This window comes from Frieseomelitta varia, unplaced genomic scaffold, assembly GCF_011392965.1.
Source record: "Frieseomelitta varia isolate USP_RPSP 00005682 unplaced genomic scaffold, Fvar_1.2 scaffold_715, whole genome shotgun sequence".
NCBI lineage: Eukaryota > Metazoa > Arthropoda > Insecta > Hymenoptera > Apidae > Frieseomelitta > Frieseomelitta varia.
The window spans coordinates 223,957-246,987 of NW_025110496.1; the positions used below are offsets into that span (position 1 = coordinate 223,957).

The 23,031-nt window shown below is 28.6% G+C and overlaps 5 protein-coding genes across 7 annotated transcripts in view; 3 read left to right on the forward strand and 2 right to left on the reverse strand.

Moving 5' to 3' along the window:
• Positions 1-93: 93 nt before the first annotated feature.
• Positions 94-3,626, reverse strand: LOC122535419 (DDB1- and CUL4-associated factor 5). Its single transcript, XM_043666934.1, has 7 exons — positions 3,431-3,626; positions 3,018-3,198; positions 2,671-2,940; positions 2,376-2,602; positions 2,074-2,288; positions 1,717-1,987; positions 94-1,620 (listed from the first exon to the last, which is right to left on the reverse strand). The coding sequence occupies exons 1-7, from the start codon at positions 3,624-3,626 to the stop codon at positions 623-625; spliced, it is 2,358 nt and encodes a 785-aa protein (XP_043522869.1). The 3' UTR covers positions 94-622.
• A 419-nt stretch (positions 3,627-4,045) lies between these two features.
• On the forward strand, positions 4,046-6,213 carry LOC122535424 (nucleoside-triphosphatase THEP1). Of its 2 annotated transcripts, none has more exons than XM_043666942.1 (4): positions 4,046-4,120; positions 4,787-4,955; positions 5,029-5,134; positions 5,210-6,213. In XM_043666942.1, the coding sequence occupies exons 2-4, from the start codon at positions 4,825-4,827 to the stop codon at positions 5,462-5,464; spliced, it is 492 nt and encodes a 163-aa protein (XP_043522877.1). In that variant the 5' UTR covers positions 4,046-4,120; positions 4,787-4,824; the 3' UTR covers positions 5,465-6,213. The 2 variants fall into 2 exon arrangements, with proteins under 2 accessions (XP_043522877.1, XP_043522876.1); XM_043666941.1 differs by lacking the exon at positions 4,046-4,120 and adding an exon at positions 4,228-4,357.
• On the reverse strand, positions 5,518-14,289 carry LOC122535421 (serine/threonine-protein phosphatase 5). Of its 2 annotated transcripts, none has more exons than XM_043666938.1 (8): positions 14,153-14,289; positions 7,765-8,154; positions 7,395-7,681; positions 7,193-7,298; positions 6,981-7,123; positions 6,574-6,881; positions 6,391-6,472; positions 5,518-6,322 (listed from the first exon to the last, which is right to left on the reverse strand). In XM_043666938.1, the coding sequence occupies exons 1-8, from the start codon at positions 14,205-14,207 to the stop codon at positions 6,263-6,265; spliced, it is 1,431 nt and encodes a 476-aa protein (XP_043522873.1). In that variant the 5' UTR covers positions 14,208-14,289; the 3' UTR covers positions 5,518-6,262. The 2 variants fall into 2 exon arrangements, with proteins under 2 accessions (XP_043522873.1, XP_043522872.1); XM_043666937.1 differs by lacking the exon at positions 14,153-14,289 and adding an exon at positions 8,655-8,937.
• Positions 9,244-11,462, forward strand: LOC122535423 (isopentenyl-diphosphate Delta-isomerase 1). Its single transcript, XM_043666940.1, has 2 exons — positions 9,244-10,018; positions 10,574-11,462. Exons 1-2 carry the CDS (start codon positions 9,743-9,745, stop codon positions 11,030-11,032), a joined length of 735 nt encoding a protein of 244 aa, XP_043522875.1. The 5' UTR covers positions 9,244-9,742; the 3' UTR covers positions 11,033-11,462.
• A 79-nt stretch (positions 14,290-14,368) lies between the features above and the next one.
• LOC122535420 (arylsulfatase B-like) overlaps positions 14,369-23,031 on the forward strand; it is a 15,944-nt gene continuing 7,281 nt past the window's right edge. Inside the window, exons 1-5 of the mRNA XM_043666936.1 lie at positions 14,369-14,577; positions 15,510-15,669; positions 16,995-17,221; positions 17,800-18,040; positions 21,727-21,884. Of these exons, the coding sequence (XP_043522871.1) occupies positions 14,452-14,577; positions 15,510-15,669; positions 16,995-17,221; positions 17,800-18,040; positions 21,727-21,884 (912 nt within the window). The 5' untranslated portion in view covers positions 14,369-14,451. The remainder of the gene's footprint in view (positions 14,578-15,509; positions 15,670-16,994; positions 17,222-17,799; positions 18,041-21,726; positions 21,885-23,031) is intronic.

Below are 23,031 nucleotides of genomic sequence, written 5' to 3' on the forward strand. Positions count from 1 at the left end.
TGTTATAAGTTAATAAAGACGTATAAATGCAGGATTAAATAATGCAATATTCTTAACTTGTTTTCAAAGCTAAACATATCAGAAAAAAATGTATATCAATTTATTGTTTTATTATTCTCCATCACACTTACAAACCATGTCAACAATACACATTAGCTGGATCGCTTATTATAGCTAATGCAGCATTAATTTACCTATAATTCTCGGCGGTGTTTTGCTGGAGTTTCGATTATATACGATTTAATGGTCATATCCAAATATGTTTATGTTATAATAATAAATTGAATCCTAAACAATTGAGACGTCAGTTGTTAATAATTTTAAACATTTGAGACTACTAAATTCGTAATCCTTTGTACCAATTATAAAATATTGTGATCAATAAAAACTGTGAAAAAGATTTATTTCTCTGGGACAGTCTTTCATCATAAGAGATTCCAATAAAATATAGGATATACATATGAAGGTAACAGAAAAATAATAAAGTCTAAAAGAAGATAGAAAAAATCGCTCATATTCGTGTGTGAACAAACTTAGTATTATAAAAATATACTTCAAGGAATCACAGATTTATTATGTACAAAAGGAAATGGATTAAAAAGGTGGAGAAAGTAATAGGAGCTTAATCGGAAGAATCAGTTGTAGTTGAAATGGTTTGGGATAAAGGCTTAGATCGAATACGATAGCTCCTTCTTACTACGTTCACCTTCTTTCTAAAATATTCTAGATTTTTTAGTTTTTGCTCGTGATCGGAGCTTTCTGCATCATTCTGATCTTTCTGTGCTTGTTCACCAGTTTTTTCACTTGTTGATACTCCTGATGTGATACCACTATCAGGAGTTGAAGGAACTTTGCTTGATTTGTTCACTGGCATTGATGGACCATCTTTTTGAAGTTTTATTGCATTACTAACATCATTTAAATAAAGCTTCCAATCTCTGTCCGATTTCTTCTTCTTCGTATCGTAATCAATTTTCTGCCGTTTGCTTTTATTTTTAGTAATGTCATTTTTTGAATTGCTTTTACATTTTTTATGTTTTCTTCTGTGTACCTTTGTGGACGTGTCAGAATCAGTTTTTGAATGCTTCCGTTTGCCAGAAATGTCATTATCTTCCGAACTGCTACTGCTATAATTTGAATGTTTTGCATCCCTCTCAATGTGCACAACGTATCGTGATCTTCTAGAAACTACACCAGAACTGGTACTAGGCTGAGTCGTGTCAACAGGTTGTTCATCACTATCAGAGTCACTATTAATTTGTAACACTGCACACTTTATTCCGGCTCTTCTTATTTCAGTAATTTTACTATGTTTCCTTTTTATAAATTTTAATTTTGATTTAGATTTACACTTAATTTGTGTATTATCACCGTCACTAGCAGAACCTGATGCAGATGGTTCTGACGCTGCAGCTGAAGCATTATTTGCTTGAGCACCACAATCTACAGCTGCAAGTCTCATCAGTTTTTCTCTGCGATATGCTATAAGTCGTGTTATACGATTGGGAGACTCTAAGGGTCTTTCAGGAGCTACACCACCTCCAGAGGATCCGTGAGATGCTAATGTTACTGCCGGTCCCAAAATACTTAACATCAATTGACGATCAGAAGCTGTAGAGTCTATAAGAACAAGAAATGATTACACTAAAAATTATGATCATTTTCGATTATTATTTTAATGTAGTTTCTATAAAAAAAAATTTAAAGAGAAAGTACCATCAGAATCTGTTGCACTATAAACTCGTCCAGCTATAAGATTACTTTCCGAATCACTAGGAGTTTGAGGCGCTGTTGACATATCTTCAGAACTCCAGCCTTCAACTTCACGTTGTACCAATGAATCAAAAAATGCCATCATTCTAGGATCTTCTCTGGTTGATTGATGGCTATAATCATGAGTCATAAATTGACCACTGCGTAACACTAGTCCAATATATTCATCATGTGTGAAGACTCTGCGTTGCCTCTCTTGTCTTCCATCATCTCTCTACAAAATATGAAAGTAGTAGTATACATTATCAACATACATTAAATATACATATATACAAAATTAAATTATACATATAAAATTACCTTTAATCCACCTAAACAATTACTTCCAAGAGGAAATGGACTCCAAATCTTAATGAGTTTTTCAACTCCAGATGAAGCAAAAATACAACTAGCTTGATTGTATCGCACTTGATTAACAATAGATCTATGACCACGTAATACCATGTGTGCAGAATTTACCCACTTTACATCCTCAGAAGGAATTTTCCACATATATAGATTGAAATCATCGGAACCTTAAAACGCAGTTTTAATAATACATGAATATTTAACTAGCAAAGAAAGTATGTAAAAAGATGTACAATTATTGCAGTTCTACTTACCAGACAGTACATACTCATCGTTATCACCAGCAAAACAGCATGATTTCATTGTGCAACTGTTATAGTACCCAGGATGATCAAATTGACATAAATGAGTAGAAGAGTCTACAGCATAAAGTACAGGGGGTAATCTTCTTCTCAAAGCTAATAATCTATTACCTGCTGCATTAAATCTAACGTTCATGCAACTCTGAGCTGAATTTTCGTTTCCATAACGTAACACTGGCCTGCACATGTAAAAAAGTTATTATTTTAAACGAAATATCCTCACATTTTTATTTCATTTTTTACTTACTTCAGAGGTTTTCTTACATCCCACATACTAACACCCTCTTTAGCATTGGCGGTTGCTAGCATCCTAGGTTCAATAGGATTAAACATTACGGAGTGGAAAGCTGTTTTATACCGTGCTAAACAAAATGTTTCCATGGCACTGGATCCCCGTATATCGTAAATCAAAACTCTTCCATCATCGCATGCGCTTGCAAATACATTGTCATTATGTGGATGTACGGACAGTCCATAAACAGGCTTCTCATGGAGGAAAAAATTCACAACATCTCCCCTGAATTGCAACAAAAACAATTGCTTAGTTTCATACGGTTATAACATGCAAAACTATAATAAACAAGTGTTTCGTACGTTCGTAAGTCATGAACAATAACTTGATCGTCATTCCCAGCAGAAAATATTTTCGTTTTACTGCTATCATAACCAAGGCAGAAAATATTACTAATATGTTGAGCTTTCATCACTGCAGGTTTGCCCACATCTTGTATTGCTTGCTCTACTTTCCATAATAAAACTCTTCTGTCATCGCCACCTGTTCAATTAACAAAACAAAATAATCTCGTGCCATAAACACACCCTTGTCTACTACTAATCAATTGACTACAATACAAAAACATGTTATCTAAAAAATAATGCTTATTTTACATAATTGCTTAAAATCTCAAACGGTTCGAATTTTCCGTCGACAGGTCCAGTTTCCCAAGTCGACAGGCATAAAACCGTGTGAAACGAAATGAATCGAACGTAATATGTTAGCCTTTTACCAGAAACTAGGAGGTCCCCTTGATTCGAGAATTCAATCGCGTTAACGCATCCATAATGCGACAGCAAGTCTTTCCTGAACAGATTCTCGGAACTTTCGAATCTGGCATTGACGAGACGTTTGCAGTAGTCGACCTTATCGTCGATTTGCCTCTCGACGAGATATGAGAGCGGATTACAGTCGGAAGGGCGAGCCATTTCTTCTTTACATATACTGATATGTACGCGAAAACGGACAGAACCGTCGTCTTCACCCTTCGTCCCTTTCTTCCATGTATCCTGCCACTAACGCCCGCAGCCTCTTCTTTTCGGTCAAGGTATCTCTTCGCGATTTCCTCGAGATTCCTTAAACTATCTGTCGCGCTTCGAGAACCGGGCGAACCTACGGGGAACAGAGAAAATTCGTGGCGCAATCAAACTCTGCGTGATTATTATAGGTTGTGGCTATTATAAGTTCCGTCGTGGCCGATCTTATATTTGTGATCTGTGACAGGCGTACGTCGCGAATGTATAACCCCGCGAACTTACACAAACATAGGCCGCACGAGGCGCGTATCACGCATCAACGCACTTCTGAACGCAGCCGAGAGATACGTGGATATCTACATACACAAAGGCGTTTCAACCCACCCGAACAGATTGTCTTGCTTGAGCACGATCAGCTGATCGCTGACGAGCGACTCCACGTTGTGGTAATTTTATCAATTTCTTTCCATTCGGCCTCTTTATCGGCAATTTCGGCACACTTATTCTCAATTAAACGACCGCGTTAATGTAAAACCATTTTTCCATTCGTATTTCAATTACTTACTACCTTTTTCTTCGTACAAGTATCGTCCGTAATTGATACCTCAAACTTAGAAAAACAAGGAGCATGGATACGGGCGCCGCATTGCGTGTCTCACGCGTACTTCTCACTGGACCCCCTGGTGAGTCCCCGCGACTTTTAAAAGTTACATGGTGTTCCAAAAATCACCTATTGTTAACCTTTGTTTAAAATATTTCATTTTTTTTTTTTTTCATTAATTTAAATCATTCCGTAGGTAACGCATTTAATTGCGAAAGTCACATGTTGACTGCTACGATGGTCGTTCGGGGATGCTCTATAAATATTTTACTTCAAATGAGATTTTATAGAATAAATTTTAAATAACATAACTAGACAATATTGCAACAATATGTTGTAGAAATTAAATATTTTGTTTTATAGATATAAATAAAACGTGAAAGTTTCGCATGGCAGTCAACGCGTTGATGTTGTCAACACGATGAAAAACTTATTTATTGTATTTACGTTTTGCGAATAAAGAAAAAAAGTTTATTAAAGCAATTTTAATTAAATGAATACTATGCCATAGGTATAGGAAAAACCACGATATGCGAGAAACTAGTTTCAATGATGAAACAGCAGAATTATAAGTTCGATGGATTTTATACTAAAGAAGTTCGAGGTCCAAATGGTAACAGGATTGGATTTGATGTTGTTTTGGTAAAGAATGATAAGAAATCAACATTAGCACGAGTTGAGTTAGTATCAGTTTTTTAAGTATATAAAACTTAATCTATTCTTTGCGTGAGCTAATGCCATACTGCTAAACAGAAAGGTAATAAACCAGTCGCAACACTCCAAATATAAAGTGGGAAACTATCATGTGTTCCTACATGATTTTGAAGCAGCAGCATTACCTGTCTTTGACTCGAATACAGTAAGCAAAATAGTTTCACATGTTGCACGCATATTTATGATAATAATCAGTTCACTAATTTTTGTTTTTTTAAAGGACATATTAATTATAGATGAAATTGGAAAAATGGAATTATTTAGTCAAAAATTTCGCAACGAGGTAGTGAAATCATTTTTTGAAACTTCAAACAGACTTTTCATAATCGCAACGATACCTCAAATGCACAAGATACCGCAACAACATTCATCTCTGTTCCAAAAATTTCGTACAGACGAAAAATGTAAGATTATAACTGTGAATCACCAGAATCGAAATAATTTGCCAGAAGAAATTTTTTCATTAATTTTATAAGGTACAATCTTTCCTTTTTTTTCTTTTCTTTTTTGAAGAAAAAACAATATCGATTTTAAATACATTATAAACATCGTTTATTATTAACAAAAAAACAAAATGTTAGATTAAAGAAATCCTTCCAATCACGTTAAATTTATAAAAAAGTAGTCATCACAAATAACGTGACAAATAGTGACTGGCTGGAAAATTGTACTACATATTCATGCTAAATCGCATATGTATTAGATATTTTCATAATAATAATTATTATTTCGCAGAAACCACCATTATTCGTTAAAGAACAAATTAAAAGAATAATAGGTGTGTTCATTACATGTTCAGCACCTTCTGCAAATATTAGAATATAAGTTAATCTGTTACGAGATCTTTGAGATCATTTATTCAGCTTGTGCGTGAACATTAATATCTTTAATGAACAAGGTGGTTTAATTGAGGGTACAAAATAGAAATGTTCTTTTTTTACGTCAGTTCATTATAATAAAACACAAATTGCTAATGAGGCATTGTTCTTATCATAGACAAGAAAATTTGATAACCTGTTCGCAAGTTGTCAAAACAAGCAAACTTTCTTTTTCATTTTTGTACCCATCAATATTATATCTTCATTGCATTTATTATGATACAGAAGATTTTCATGTTCCTAGAAAGAATACAGTACTTTATTGTTTTGGAGAAGCCTAAGCGTTTCCCATCTTCTCCATTTCGGTATCAAATATATTACGCACACTTTGATTGGGCTACTCGTATTTAATTATTGTTATTCATTTATTTATCAACAGTACCTAAGATGTTCCACTAGCACATGAATTTTAGTAGAGAATTAGCATACGCCATTGGCCTTACATTTGGATGAGGCTGAAAAAGGAAATCTCTATGAAATACAATTAAAAATTACGAAAACTATTAATTAGTTTGTAACATACCACTCCTTCATATGATGTGAAATGAGGTTCCATATCTTTACCATTAAGTGTGATAAAAGCACCTCGGTTACCCATAGTATCACTGAAAATAAAAAAATAAAATTTATATACAAAATGACTATTAAATATTATTAATTTTATAAAGAATTATCGTTCTTAAACTAATAATTCTCATTTACGTACCAATAATTTGGGGCAGAGAACACAGTAATACATTTTCCAAAGTGACCAACTTCATAACCATCGTTTTTTACCTCATGACTTCTTACAATGTAATCAAGATTGTTCAAAGCAAGGAAATTTTGTGTAACATCAGGACCAAATTGCACACCAACTCCTCTTTTACTGGGTGCTCTCCCAGGTTGTGGTTGTGGATCTGACCATAATAATTCACACATTAATCCTTCTTCTGGTGGTTGTCTATTTCTATCAATTTCTCTAATTTCTTTTAACGTAACATCATCTCTTGAAAACAGGCCACCGTGCATTACCTATGAAATCCATGAATATATATGTATACATAATTTATTTCAACATCCCTTCTATAGTATAAAATTTAATTAATTTATTTGGCAGTAATAAAAACTTACAAGTATTCTATTGTTAAGACAATGTGCAAGAGGAAGCCAATTATAAACTTCAGTAAATAATTCAGCCATTTGGGCAGAATATTTTGCTTTCACCTCACCATCAAATCCATACATTTGATTCATTGTGGCAGATTCATGATTACCTAAATATTGTATTTCACTATGAATATATATATATTATATTGATATATAATGAATATGTAAAAACGTACCTCTAGACATAAAAAAGTGATTTGGATATAACAATTTAAATCCAAATAAGGTGAATATACATTCTACTGAGAAAGAACCTCTATCTACAAAATCTCCATTGAATAACTATATAACTATTAAGAAATATAATCATATTTATACCCCAGTAATATATTTAACAATTAAATCAATAAATATAAAATGTAATAATATAAAGGATACATATGGATTAGTTTCTGATGGTAATCCATTTAATTCAAATATATTAAGTAAATCATAGTACTGTCCATGTATATCTCCACAGATAGTAAATTTACTATCTTCAGGAATTGTAATATCAATTAAGCTTGGCTGTGCCATAAACCATGCTTTTACATCTAAAAGGATCTTATAAGCGTATTTGCGGTGTAATTTATTTTGTTTTTTATACCATTCTAATAGATCTTGCATAAATTGTAATGTCACTTTTTCGTCTTCAAGTTTAGGCCCTGTATATTCGTCTTCAATAGCTGTAATAAAATAAAAACAATCGTACTGAAACATTTCTAAAGATATTCAAACTTATCAAATTATGATACTAAATATAATTTACCCATTGCTTCTAAATTAATCATATCAGCTATATTCTTCTTGTTTTCCTCCACAGAGATTGCTTCTTCAAAGGCTAACATTTTTAATGTTTTAGAACATTCTGTATATTTAACCTTTGCATCCTTATCGTTTGGTCTTGCTTTAGTAACAGTTTTATAATCCTTAAGAGCTAATTTGAACTTGCCAAGAGACATATGAGCCGCAGCTCTACGATAATATCCTTTCACATAATTTTTGTCTAGTTCAATAGCTTTTGACGCATCCGTAAGCGCGTATCCGAAACATTCTGTTTTTAGATAAGCAAAACTTCTATTCCCAAAATAAACTGCCACTGTCGGATTTAATTCTATGGCTTTAGAATATAATTCTATCGCTTTGGTGTAGTCTTGATCTAAAAGGGTAAATAATTGCATACATTAGTTAACAATGAAACAGTTGTAGCTGATGAAATTTCATTTGCTTTCAATGTACAATTCCAAAAGAGCTACAGATTAGTAGTCTTTAATTCAGAATGAAATCTCTCTGAATGAACTTTTTTTTTTTATATTGTTGTCAAAACAAATCAAGTACTAAAGTTTGACACACCAAGTAAAACACAGTGTGAAATGTCACTTGAATTGAAAAGTATGTTACAAATGAAAATATTTATGCAGGACAAAACGATGCGACAAGTAACAATGATTCTTTTCAAATTCTAAGAATTCCAATGGTCAGGTCTCGCCTGATAGTTTCGTGATAATTTACATTGCGGATGTTGGGGGTTAGTTTCTAGAGGTACACGTGACTAAATCGCATTATTTCAACATCAATTACGAATTTCACCCGGGTTTGGTGTTCAATCATAAAACGAACTACGGAAATCAAGCTCGTGAGGAAATTTTGCAAACGCACTTTTAAAATATTCGTTTGCTTCTTCTTTAAATTTTTCCGCTCTGGCCGCATCCTCTGGCGATATTATTCCCGTAATTTCGGCGTTCTCACTCATTTCGTGGTCAATATTGGCAGACTAATGCGACGATATAAAACGACTTAAATTATATCGGAACGTAGACAATAAATAACACATTAAAGAAACAATAATTTTTTTTTTATGTAACGGGCTTTATTGCAGACACACTGAAATCGTGAAACCTACTCTCAACTACCCCATGAAGTGATTCGATCGATCGAAGTCGAGAAGCAACGAGAACTATCGATCATTGCGATTTAAATAATATATGACTATATCAGCATATACACTATAAACGTAAAGTACATGAGTTTTCATTGTTAATTTTGTATGATTTCTTTTGCAATTTCTTTTTGTTTTTTTTTATTCATCGGGATAAAACAAGTGTAACAATTCAAAAGTGAAATTACAATATTTGAAATTGTCATCAATACGTTTCACGAATTTATTATCAAATGACTAGTTTAATTGCCTATATCGTATTGTTCTTTGTAGAAATTTCTTTTTTTCTAGCGATAAATTTTGTCATTAGTATGATTCGTTCGAAACTCCGCCATCACGCTCTCTGCATTTCAAAGTGTCTAACCTAACCTTTAAAGCATAAGAGAGTCGAATGATTTGTGATTGACAGTATTCATGATATGCAAAAAAAGAAAAAAAACTTAATATATTCAAAAGATAATATTGTAACATCAAGACATGCCAGTTAAATAAAATATATATTGAAATGTGGCCGCATATCTTAGAAACATTTCTGATTGGACGTTTCATATCAACGTTATCTTCATTTCATTCATTTTAATTTCATTGTTATTACGAATCAGACGTTCAACTTAAGGTCCAACTGATTTTGCAACCTCGTTATATTGCATTCACCAATGATATCGAGATTTAAGTGATGTGCACGAGTTGAAAAAAGGTCATTGATTTAGTTAACCTACACATCACATATTGTAAAACCATTTACATACAGAAAGTGTTGCGTTTTAAACACTTCGATATCGTTTGAAAGAAGCGACTGGCTACCGTGATGGCTAAAGTGATCAAAACAATATGTGCCGCCACAAGGAACTTGACATCACCAATGAGGAACTTTGCAGCGAATCGGGCACTACCTTTGCAGGAAGCTGCTTTGGAGGAACGTTGCATTCTTGTTAATGAACTAGACAAGGCTCTTGGCGATGCTACAAAGAGAGATTGTCATATTGTGAATTCTCAAGGGCAAGTTTTACTTCACCGAGCATTCAGTGTCTTTTTATTCAATGGTAAAAATGAATTATTACTTCAGAAAAGATCTGCCAATAAGGTAACCATTTGTATAATTTATATAAAAATTATAAGCGAAGAATACGATAAGAATGTGATCATTTCTGCTGATTTTCTGATTCTAATGTTACTTTATGAATAGACAGAATAATTTTAATATGAAGTAATCATTAACGTTTTAATATTGTAGCAGGCAATATTTTAAAAATTCTGAAGAACATAGAAAACAACAAATGTAAAGAAGTTATAAGATTAGTTGTAATGTAAAATTGCAGCTAAATTTTTAAATTATTTGTAAAAACTAGAAAATGTAATTTGCCACTCTAATTTCCTCTAACAAATTTTTATTTGCGAAGAACACATAAAGTCATATTATCCTTTGATCATTGCAAAATCAGACAGATATAATCTGTCTCTGTGTGGGAAGATTTGCCAAAGAAGAGTAAAGTGGTAGTGAGAATAATAAAAGTAATTTTATTCCTATGATCTGACAATCTTGTTTATCATATTCTTCTCCTAGTCTTCACATAGATAATTATATATTTGCATTAGAAGAAGTATATTAGACTGATGTAAAGAATTTTCTTTTTTTTAGATAACATTTCCAAATCATTATACAAATACATGCTGCAGTCATCCATTATTTGAAATTCCTGAAGAAACTGAAGAACATGAAGCGATAGGAATTCGTAGAGCAGCAAAAAGAAGATTGAATTATGAGTTAGGAATTCCTTTGTCTGAATTATTGTTATCTGATTTTTTGTATCTAACAAGAATTCATTATCATGCAGTGAATGGTACATGGGGTGAACATGAAATAGATTACGTGTTATTTATACAAAAGGATAATATTACATTGGATCCAAATCCAGATGAAATCAGTGAAACTCGTTGGGTATCAAAATCAGAAATCAACAATTTTGTGAAAAATATTGATTCCCCATTGAGTCCCTGGTTTAAATTAATTCTTAAGAATAAATTGTTGTTGTGGTGGGATAATCTGAATGCATTAGAAAAAATGAAAGATCATACAACGATACACAGGTTTATTTAAAATGTTCAAATGAATTCTTTATTCATGATATTTTATTACCAAATATTTAAATAATTATTGATAAAAGAATTTCAGGACAAAATTTGTACAAGATGATTATTTTTATGTGATCAGTTATGTTACTATGAATATATAATGAGTTGCGTACTATGAACATGCAATTGTACGCTATAAATATGCAGCATAAGTACAAAGTAAATTTATTCACATGAACTTGCACTTTGTAAATATATTTTGATAACTTGTAATTATACTGACTATAAAACAACTTATATAACTTTTATGAATACTTTTTTGTCACAAAGAAAATAAATTTGTAAATTCATAGTAAACCGTGAACTAATCTTTTTAACATATTATTTTTTTACTAAAAGATATGTAAATAAAAATAGATCATAAATATGAAAATATAAAAAATTTGAGACAAATGATGAACTTAAAGTAATTTACTATATTTTTATTTACCTATCTTCCATTTTGATCATTCTTAAAATTAAAGAATAAAATGTATTAAATAATGGAATATAATTAGTAAAATGTAACAAAGCTAATAATTATATTTAATAATGTTATTTTTAAAAATATTAAAAAAAATGGTTTGATTCTGCAGTGGTTTGAGTATAAGGTTTCGTCATTTTGTCGTATAAATATGCATAATTTTTTCATTTATTCTAACAATAAATTCTATTATGTTTATGAATTATTATTATATAATTGTTAAATTTTGTTGTTATACAATGGTATTATTATAGCATAATATATTAACACAGGTTCAATTTTTTATGGTTTAAAAATATGTATTGGTTGAATGTTAGAAAGGAAATATCTCTATTTTTAAAGAGGGGAATATTTTGAAAAAGTTGAAATTCAGGAGGAAAAATTGCATTATAATATTAATAAACATTATAATATTTAGTTATGGATAAATAACAATTGTTATTTTATGTCTACCTCACTTAAATATTATACAATATTTGTATTCATTTAATAAAAATTTTATTTTAAATTATTATTATTTATCCTTTCATTTATAAGAAAAAAGATATTTCGCAATGCAATGTCGTTTTGTTAATAGATTCGATAAAAATCAGTTTACGTCATATTTTTCAAAACAAATTTCTTTTTTTTAGAGAAAACAATATTTAGATATAAACATTGGAACATAAATACGGAAGATTTTACATAGTCTACAACCATGAATGATGTTGCGTTGTGAGATATTTTGTGCAAAAGAATTAATAAATAAAAATATGAGCATAGATCAACTTTTTCGTAAAATTCCGAGCAATTTTGCGTAATTTACGATTTCTTAAGAAATTTTTTTGTAAAATAACTTCTGAGTTTACAATTTGATATTTATCATAACTCGATTTATTAAACAGCTGTATCATAAAAATAGATAATAAAAAGTATAATTGTATAAAATATTTTTATCAAAGTTTTTTCATGTTTTTGTTCATATATTTTTATATATTTTACACCTTTCAAGATTAAAATGAGATATCCTGTATGTGATAAGTATACAAATACACAATAAGTACAAAATATATGATATGTATGTTTTGTCCAGAAAAAAAAAATGTAATATATATTAAAAATATGTATTAAATAAATAATAATAAAAATAAGATAATAATAGAATTATTAAATAAATAAAAATGATAATAAATATATGATTATCGTATTTATTATTGTAATAAATTAGTGGTGTAAATATACAATAAAAATCGAAAAATTGGTAAAATTGTAACAGAAAAATACTAGCGTGATTATTCATGACGGACGACTATTAGTTACTATTTTGATTTTTAACTACATAATATAATTATTAATATATGCCAATAATATTAAAGAATATATAGCATAGAAGTAAAATTATAATAATGTATATTACTATAATTTTATAACAAAAAATCATATAACAATTCACTTAACCCTATCTTAAAACATAAAGCCTTTACTTCAATACAATAAATCATGTTCGAAACGAAATCTTGACTTTGTTTTTTCAAACGATATTTTAACATCATGTAGCGAATGGAAAAATAAAAATGGTTATTTTCAAAAGAATTGTAAAAATTCAAACATTTATAAAAACACTGATAAATTATTTTGATAACTATATCCATTATGATCTTAGAGATAAAGTCTCTCCTTTACAACAATCTCTTAAAGTTTGCTGTAAAATTTAAAATTTGCTGTATCATTTTATTAAACTTTGAATATTATTGAATCGAATAACTGAATTTTGAACACAAGAGTTAAACGATAAAAATTGCAGGAGATCCTAACATTTTGTCGTTTAACTCTTGTGTTTAAAATTCAATGAAATAGTGAAAAAATCGTACAAGTTTCGAGGAATCGTTGTGAAGAGGAAATTTCAATCTTCAAGACCATGGTAAATCTAGTCATCAATTTTTCTCAAAATTGTTTTTAAGAGGAACAAACTCAAGACAAGAGAAATAAATACTTTATGCTTTAAAAGTGGTTGAGATCAAGTGGTTTGTTATATAATTTTTGATATTAAATTGTCAATAGTTTAAACAATTTAAACTATTGACAATTTTTCACTGTGATTCAATGATGCTCTTCACTATATATATAGCATTACATACAATATCAAAATTTATATATATATATATATATATATATATATCACATAACATAATTATATAACATACGTATTATATATAGACCAACAATTAACAAACCACTTGATCTCATTTTAAAGCATAAAGTATTTATTTCTCTTGTCTTGAGTTTGTTCCTCTTAAAAACAATTTTGATATATATATATATTTTTTTTACATTTTTGCATTCTTAAATTGAATAATACACAAAAATTCGCAATTTACGAGATTCTTTGTTCACTCTCGAACAAAGTTTCAAGTTCCTTCAAATTTCAACTTGCTCAAATATCAAACTCGAATATTGAACGTCCAAAATAATGCAAAGCGAAATAAACTAAATACAAATAACATAAATAATGATAAAAATAGAAAAAAAGTAATGTAGGTTAAAAATCATTTGACACACGGAATGTCTCATATGTAGATAGACAATTACATAAGTACGGAAGATAACACGTAAGACGAGAAGCAACCTAGTTGAAACACGTACCTCCTTTATTGCCGTAATTATTAGTGTATTTTCCCTTCCCTTTCATGTGGCCCATTCATGACATGCTTCTTCGTGGGTGGACTATATAAACGTGTTTATTTCTGTTCCTCATTCTTTTGTGTCCCGCAGGAGCTCGTAAACATCGCGCGTAATGTTCTGACTATCCTTCCTGGTAAATTGTGTTCCGAAAGTGTCGAAAGTAGTGTTACAAAGTTTTTAATCTTTTCTTTATCGCGTCTTTATTTTATCTTCATTTCGTTGTTTTATTTTTTCCGCTCCTCGTTTAATTTTTATCAAGAATGTGTCGGTTTTTCACGATATGGATGTGTACGTCTTTGCTGCACCTAATATTATGTATTGTCTGTGCGTTCGGCCTGTACGAAACAGCACCACCGCATATTATTGTGTTTATGGCCGATGATTTGGTAAGACTAGTCGTATACTTATAATTGGTATTTTTACTTACGAAGGAAAGTAAAATCAATAGTGAGATGATTAATCAATTCTTTTCAAACTAATTTTTCTTAATACAATTAAAAATAATGAAATAATTAATTAATCTCTTTTTTTTTTTAGTACAATTGAGCTAATTTAATTTAGAAATAAAAACAGTAAAGAATTAATTTTGGTAATATAAGACTGATGCAATTTTTGTATAATCAATATAATTATAATATAAAAATAGTGCAATTCTTTGAATACAAGATTAATATAATTCTGTTGTATTAAAATTTATGCAAGATTATTGAACTTTATCATCACATCAAGGACTATTCGTAACATCATTGTAGATTCACTACACATTATTATTCACGAATGATGCGTACTTCAGATAAAACGCCATTATAACAATTTTCGAGTGGATTTCAACATCGATAGTTGAAAAAAATGCAAATTATTGGACTTGAGAAATAGAATAGGCAAAGTTAACATGTATCAATATAGAAAAATAAGAAGACACGAATAAATCGATATAAAAATTCATGAAGATTAATGCAAAGTGCCAACCGTCCAGTACATTATTCGTGCTTGTCTACTTTGCTTAATTCGCTGCGATTAATCTGTAGTACGAAAGTGTTTTGAATTAAAATTGTCCTTAGTTAAGGCAATTATCGTAGCTCGAAAATTACCTACGCCCCCGCACCTAACAAAGATGCTAGTGCTTGTGACTCATTACAACCGCAAAACAAAAATCTCCCACTCCTCTCCACCGCCGACATATATCAATTACTACTAATTACAATTTCGTCATATTTTATTACATAATCGTTTGTTATTTCGCATTATTGTATTTAATTTGCATTAATATCTTGGGAATTGTACCATTGTCAGACAATGATTGTGCCCAATTTGACAGGGTTGGAACGATGTTGGTTTTCACGGATCAAATCAGATACCAACCCCTAACATCGACGCGCTCGGATACAATGGAATTATACTAAATAGACACTACGTATTACCGTCAAGTACACCATCTAGGATAGCTTTCTTCACTGGACTCTATCCAATACGCCTTGGTATGCGTAAGAAACACAGTAGACACAATGTTAATCTTTTTAACACGCTTCACTGCCACGGTTATCATCGATGACCAGCGTTTTTCTTTCTTATACTTATTTTAGAACGACTTAACAATTGAACAATACCATAAAATAAGAAAAAAATGGGTGGTAGTCAATGTATTGATTGAGTGAGGTATTATATTGGATTGTATGTATTGATGTAAAAATCAGCTCTTAAATATCTTGGTTGTGTTTGAAAATATGAAACTTTATTAACAATATAGCGATGTGGTAGCGATCATTTTTTTGTTGGTGAAGTTTCGAGGATTTCAAGAACACCGTTACTTTTTTAAATGGAATCATATTTTTTTATACATTAGTCAATACAATACTCGACATTCTTTATGAAGAAAAGTATCGACAAATTATTAGTTTAACTTTGACTTTGTATGAAAAACAAGGGAAATGTTTTACAATTTTATATTTAACTTTGCAAATAAAATATAAAATAAATTATAGAATATAGAACAAATATAAAATATAGAATAAATTATAGAATATAGAACAAATATAGAACATAGAATAAATTAGAGAATATAAAACAAATATAGAATATAGAACAAATATAGAATATAGAATAAATTAGAGAATATAGAACAAATATAGAATATAGAATATAGAATAAATTATAGAATATAGAACAAATATAGAATATAGAATAAATTATAGAATATAGAACAAATATAGAATATAGAATAAATTGTAGAATATAGAACAAATATAGAATATAGAATAAATTATAGAATATAAAACAAATATAGAATATAGAATAAATTAAGGAATACAGAACAAATATAGAATATAGAATAAATTATAGAATATAGAACAAATATAGAATATAGAATAAATTATAGAATATAGAACAAATATAGAATATAGAATAAATTATAGAATATAGAATAAATTATAGAATATAGAATAAATTATAGAATATAGAACAAATATGGAATATAGAATAAATTAATAAGATATAGAATAAATATAGAATATACAATAAATCAATAGAATTAATTGGCATGTAACCAATAATCATATAGAATAGTTTAGTACAAGATAAAACATCTTTTATTAAGAAATGACATATATAAGGGATAATAAATCTTGGATATTATTCGGATAATGGGAGACTGTATTTTATAAATATTTTAAATATAAATAATAATTAATATAATTAATTAAATAAATAATAATAAAAATAAAAGTAAATAATTATTAAATTGAAATAAAAATGTTTTTGCCATTTTATAAGTATAACAATTTGAAATTATTGATTTATATAGGGATGCAAGGAGAAGGAATCCGCGGTGGTGAGCCACGTGGTTTGCCGCTAAATATAAAAATTTTACCAGAATATTTACGAGGTCTAGGATATACCACGAAATTAATTGGAAAGTGGCATATGGGATACCACACACCTCAGTACACGCCATTGCACAGAGGCTTCGATACGTTCCTCGGTTTTTACAATAGCCATATTTCTTATTACGATTATAGGTATTCGAATAAGGTGAGGTGCATTATGTAAGCTTTTATCATACAGTTTTAACAATTTATACCTATCATTATTTCATTATCGTGTGGTAATAAATGTTGCAAAAAAATTTCTTACTTGCATCTAATGTCAAGATCATGGGATTTAATTAATTTATTTAAAGGAAGGAAATTGAAACGAGAAATGAAAATATTTTGAGCAATATTATTATTATTACGAAAATGAATGTTATTATATAAATTTAAAAATCTTAAATTTTAAATAAATATTATTATTATTTTATTAATGTTACTTTATAATTATAAAATACACTATCTTAAATAAGAAATTAATTATTATTTATAATAAATATCTTTATAATAAATTGTTTTACTTATTATGTAAGTAAAGCTTGTTAAAATAAAAAATTAATTATTATTATTATTTAATATATAATTAATAATAATTAATAATTATTTTATCTATTATGTAATTAAATCTAAAACTTCATATTTTATACATTTCATTTCATGACGCTGAATTTCTTATTTGAATAAAATAATCTCCCTTCCATCGCCCGAGTTGGAAATTTTACAGTTTGTTTCATTTTTCAGAATATGAGCGGATATGACATGCATCGTGGAGACGATCCAGCTCATGGATTCAATCGCGAATACGCGACAGACTTGTTCACCGACGAGGCGATCAGGATCATCGAAAATCACGAAGTGCCGAGGCCTCTCTATCTCCAGCTTTCGCATCTCGCGGTTCACGGCCCTTTAGAACAACCAATAGACGAATACAACGACAGAGAGACTATACAGATTCGTGAGCCAAATCGTCGCAAATATGCTAGTACGTAGACAAAAAAAATTATGATGGTGTTTAAAGCTCTTTATTATATATATAGTATTAAATTTAAAGTTAAATTTAATATTATATATATATATATATATATGAAATTTTAAAAATTAAAAATTAAATTTAATATTATATATATATATATATATATATATATATATATATATATATATGAAATTTTAAAAATTAAAAATTAAATTTAATATTATACATATATATATAAAATTTTAAAAATTAAATTTAAAATTTTATATATATATAATATTAAATTTAAAGCTTTTTATTATATATATTATACATATTTATTACATTATTATATATATTATACATATTTATTACATTATTATATATATTATACATATTTATTACATTATTATATATTTATTATACTATATTATACCTTATTATATACAGGGTGTCCGCGTTAATTTTTGTCACCAGTTTTTAGGCATTTCCGGTAGTGCAATTAAAAAAATGTTTGAGACAAAATTTGTTTAGTATTCGATAGGCTATACGTTCCCATATTCATAGATCTTAATAAATGCTTTTTACGTTAAAAGAGTCAAGGTCATCTTGACTTTTTAAATAGCACCATATGTGTTTGATTATTATAGTATTGTTGCTGACGTCGAGGCGAATTCAACAGTGTATTATACCGTGACATCGAAATAACCTTCAACTCGAAAATTTTGTACAAATTTAATTTTAATGAAGAATTATTTCTTACAAAAAAAAAAAAAAAAATCAGGTTACATCAAACGTTCGAACTGTGATTCATCTTCTATGATACTCTTTTGCTCTTTGTATTCGACTTTTCGTTGTCGCTTATTTTTCGTTAATTAGGTCGTCTCGGTTTATGTTGTTACATGCAGTTGTTATGCGATTCCAAAGTTCTTGAAGATTATTGATTGGTATGTACAACCATCTGATTGCAGATATCCCCAAAGATAAAAATCCAGCGGGAACAGATCTGGAGAACGCCATATGTTCCCTTCCAACGATTTCTAAATTTGCTATTAAGATATCCCCTAATTTTAATAGCATTGTGGGCAGGACACTCGTCTTGTCACATATCGTTCCTGATGTTCGGTGGAATGTCTTGCAATAAGTGTGGAAGAAAATTAAGATACCGAACAGCTGTCAAATTTTCTTCGGAGAAGTATGGTCCGATTAAGTGACCATTTAAATTACCACACTAAACATTGACGCTAATTTTAGTTTGAAAATGCATTGTGGATTCTCTGCCTAGCTAATAACGTTGATTTCGTCGATCGAAAACACCATTATTGATAAACTTAGATTCGTCCATATGATTTTCATAAAAACTTCAGGATCCTCTTCATTGGCAGCAGCTAGCCAAGCCAGAAATTCTAATCCGCGCAGTTCTTGAACTAATGTTATTTTAAATGGATGATATTTGTATCTTTTCGTAATTGTGTTAACAGTTGTGACATGTTCATTTCTTTTGCAACTTGTCGAAGAGACGCATGCGGATAGGCTTCAAAATAACTTAGCATTGATATTGCATTGTCTTCATTTGTGACGTGTCTACTGCGTCTAGGATGTTTTCCATCCAGGAAATTTACCATGCAAAAGTAATGATTTTTGAAGATAACGGAATGTTCCTCTATCTAGATAACAAATCTAGACTAGATGACAAATCCTATTTGGAAATCGTTCTTCGTATAATCATTCTGCCTTGCGTGCACTTTTTCCACATTCATTGAAAACAGGTAGCGTATCACATCTTTCTGTATTTGAAAACACCATCTGAAAGATCAAATCGTAATACGATTAAGATACGACCGACGCAATACTACCAATAAACTGATCAGACCGATGTCACGGTGACTAACAAATGACTCTGAAGCGTACATAGATACATAATTATTAGCGATAACGAAAAGTCTAATACACAGAGCGTCAAAGTCAAAGTCACAGTATAACACGTTGTTGAATTCGCCTCGACATCAGCAACAATACTATGATATCAAAAACGTACGGTGCTATTTAAAAAGTCAAGGTGACCCTAAGAAGCATTTTTTGAGATTTAAGAATATGGGAACATGTGGCCCATCAAACACTAAATAAATTTTGTCTGAAACATTTTTTAATTGCACTACTGGAAATGCCTAAAAACTGGTGACAAAACTTAACGCGGACACCCTGTATATAATAAAGTATAATATAGTATAATAAATATATAATAATGTAATTATTAATGAATATATATAATGTATATAATGAAGAGCTTTAAATTTAATATTATATATATATATACATAAAATTTTAAATTTAATTTTTAAAATTTTATATGTATATAATATTAAATTTAATTTTTAATTTTTAAAATTATATATATATAATATTAAATTTAATTTTTATTTTATTAAATTTTATATATAATAAAATTTATATAATAATATATATATATATAAAATTAAATAATATATATATAAAATTAACTTTAAATTTAATACTATATATATAATAAAGAGACACCCTCATAATTTTTTATATATATATAAAGATTTTTATTATGCATATAAAGTATAATAAAAAAAGGGACGGAGGGATGGAGAATGATTTTATAAATATAGGTTCAGAAGCTTTTATTTAAATCGCATGTATATCTATTATTTTCTATTTTCTCGAGGTTTGAGTATTCTATTTAGGATAAAATTAAAAAATACGCACTTCGAAATATTAAATTATTATTAGTTAAAAATAGCACTTCGAAATATTAAATTATTATTAGTTACTTTAATTTATTATTTACTTATTTATTATTAGTTACTTTAATTAAATTATGATCAGTTACTTTAATTTATTATTGTTATTGTTATAGAAAAAAATAGATATTATTGTATAGGAAGAATAACTTTATTTATTGTGAGATTCAAATAGATCATTTCCAATTCATTTCTCGAGTATAAATGAAATAACAAAATGATCGACAAGGATTAGAAAATATTTGACTAAACATCCAAATACAAAATAACGATTTCGTTTGATAGCCAAATGATGAAATAATTTGGACAAAAATCATTTTCACGTTCAAGTAAACTAACGCATAGTTATTTCAAATAATATAATGATACAGTATATTATTCAATATTATTGAATTACATATATTGTATAATTAATATATTATTTTTAAAATAATATATTAATCTTAATATATTAATATGTTAATGGCAATAGTACATGACTTTATTGTCTAACATGTTAACGTTGATTTAATTAACAATTAATTGAGAAACTGATTGACAATTACGAATTATAAATTATATTGAAGTAATTATTAATTATACAATATTGATTGCAACGTGTGGATTGACAACGAGTTTCAACATATGTAGAAACATGTTTAGCTCAGCGTGTAGAATTTTCAAATTCGACTTTCTCAAGGACGAGAGATATCTCTAACAAGTTCAAAGTATATGTTATATTCTCACAAATTGTCATCAATTTAGATATTTCTTTGCTATTTCTTTATTATTTGTCCGTACAACTTCAACAGAAATACAAAGTTCGCAAGATAAAATGTAAATTACAGGTATTACGTGTAAGTAACTGACTTTATAAGAGATATCGTTATCTTAGTCCGTATTTGCACGGTTTTACGACCTCGTAAGTCACGTGTAACACTAATTGAATGCTTGCTTGTTTTATTATAGAAATGGTGTCGAAGCTAGACAAGTCGGTTGGGGCTATAGTTCACGCGTTAGGAGAGAAAGGAATGCTGCGGGATTCCTTGATCCTATTCCTCACCGATAACGGAGCACCGTCGATTGGTAGATGCGGAAACTACGGCTCGAACTATCCTTTGAGAGGGGTATGATCGCGCTATTAACGCGGCGCTTTTATCCACTTAAAAACAAATTAACATAGTTAATTATACGAGACTATCATTTAATTAAATTGTCAGTTTAATCAGTCTAATCGGAACAAACGAAAATAATCGATTATAGCGGGACAGAATTATCATTATATTGTCAATTTGAATATCGTTCAAATTCAGTTTTTCACGAAAGTTTGCACAATGGTTGTAATGGTTGAATTTATGAATAGAGACTAAAAAAAAAAAAAAAAGAATACACACATATAAAAAAATTTGAAATTGCAAGAAAAGCATAAGATGTAATCCAATGTATCTGTATTGAATTCACTAGAATATTTAATGAATGAGATAAAAGTCTATTTGGCCGGTTAATAGTTTACTATTCATAATTTATTCCGAATAAAATATTCATTATTTTCGATAACGATGAGGTATCAAACTATAAAGGGGTAATATGTTTGATATTCAGAAAAGTTTTTGCCGACTTCTGTTGATCACACCGGAGGTTTCAAGGTTTTAAAAGTGGGAGGAGCTGTTGTTGCTAGCATCTATTTTGATTAAATTAGAAATTCTGTTTATTCTGTTTTCTAAATGAATCTAAAACTCTATTTAGATCAAATTAAAATCATTCCGTATAATTATTGATATGATTAATAATTATTATTTTATAAGTACATAGTTACATTAATAATTATATATATAATTTATATAATATAAATATTATTATATTATATATATAATAATAAATTAATATATAACATTATAAATTATTATAATATTTATAATAATTATAAATATTACAATTATATATATATAATTTACATAATATTATTATATAAATTTATTTATATTATACATTATTATTTATTATTAATATTATATTAATACATAATATATTATATATATAATAATAAATTAATATATAACATTATAAATTATTATAATATTTATAATAATTATAAATATTACAATTATATATATATAATTTACATAATATTATTATATAAATTTATTTATATTATACATTATTATTTATTATTAATATTATATTAATACATAATATATTATATATATAATAATAAATTAATATATAACATTATAAATTATTATAATATTTATAATAATTATAAATATTACAATT

What these genes read in the sequence shown, in the direction of transcription:
- LOC122535419 (XM_043666934.1), bottom strand. Translation starts at nt 3,626, where the DNA reads ATGGCTCGCCCTTCCGACTGTAATCCGCTCTCATATCTCGTCGAGAGG. An exon ending in AGGGGACCTCCTAGTTTCTG is followed by an intron (nt 3,199 to 3,430) that starts GTAAAAGGCTAA and finishes TTAATTGAACAG; the next exon opens with GTGGCGATGACAGAAGAGTT. An exon ending in ATTGTTCATGACTTACGAAC is followed by an intron (nt 2,941 to 3,017) that starts GTACGAAACACT and finishes GTTGCAATTCAG; the next exon opens with GGGAGATGTTGTGAATTTTT.
- LOC122535424 (XM_043666941.1), top strand. Translation starts at nt 4,303, where the DNA reads ATGGATACGGGCGCCGCATTGCGTGTCTCACGCGTACTTCTCACTGGA. An exon ending in ACTTCTCACTGGACCCCCTG is followed by an intron (nt 4,358 to 4,786) that starts GTGAGTCCCCGC and finishes ACTATGCCATAG; the next exon opens with GTATAGGAAAAACCACGATA. An exon ending in TCAACATTAGCACGAGTTGA is followed by an intron (nt 4,956 to 5,028) that starts GTTAGTATCAGT and finishes ACTGCTAAACAG; the next exon opens with AAAGGTAATAAACCAGTCGC.
- LOC122535421 (XM_043666937.1), bottom strand. Translation starts at nt 8,748, where the DNA reads ATGAGTGAGAACGCCGAAATTACGGGAATAATATCGCCAGAGGATGCG. An exon ending in GATTAATTTAGAAGCAATGG is followed by an intron (nt 7,682 to 7,764) that starts GTAAATTATATT and finishes ATTTTATTACAG; the next exon opens with CTATTGAAGACGAATATACA. An exon ending in GTCTTAACAATAGAATACTT is followed by an intron (nt 6,882 to 6,980) that starts GTAAGTTTTTAT and finishes TGGATTTCATAG; the next exon opens with GTAATGCACGGTGGCCTGTT.
- LOC122535423 (XM_043666940.1), top strand. Translation starts at nt 9,743, where the DNA reads ATGGCTAAAGTGATCAAAACAATATGTGCCGCCACAAGGAACTTGACA. An exon ending in AGAAAAGATCTGCCAATAAG is followed by an intron (nt 10,019 to 10,573) that starts GTAACCATTTGT and finishes TCTTTTTTTTAG; the next exon opens with ATAACATTTCCAAATCATTA.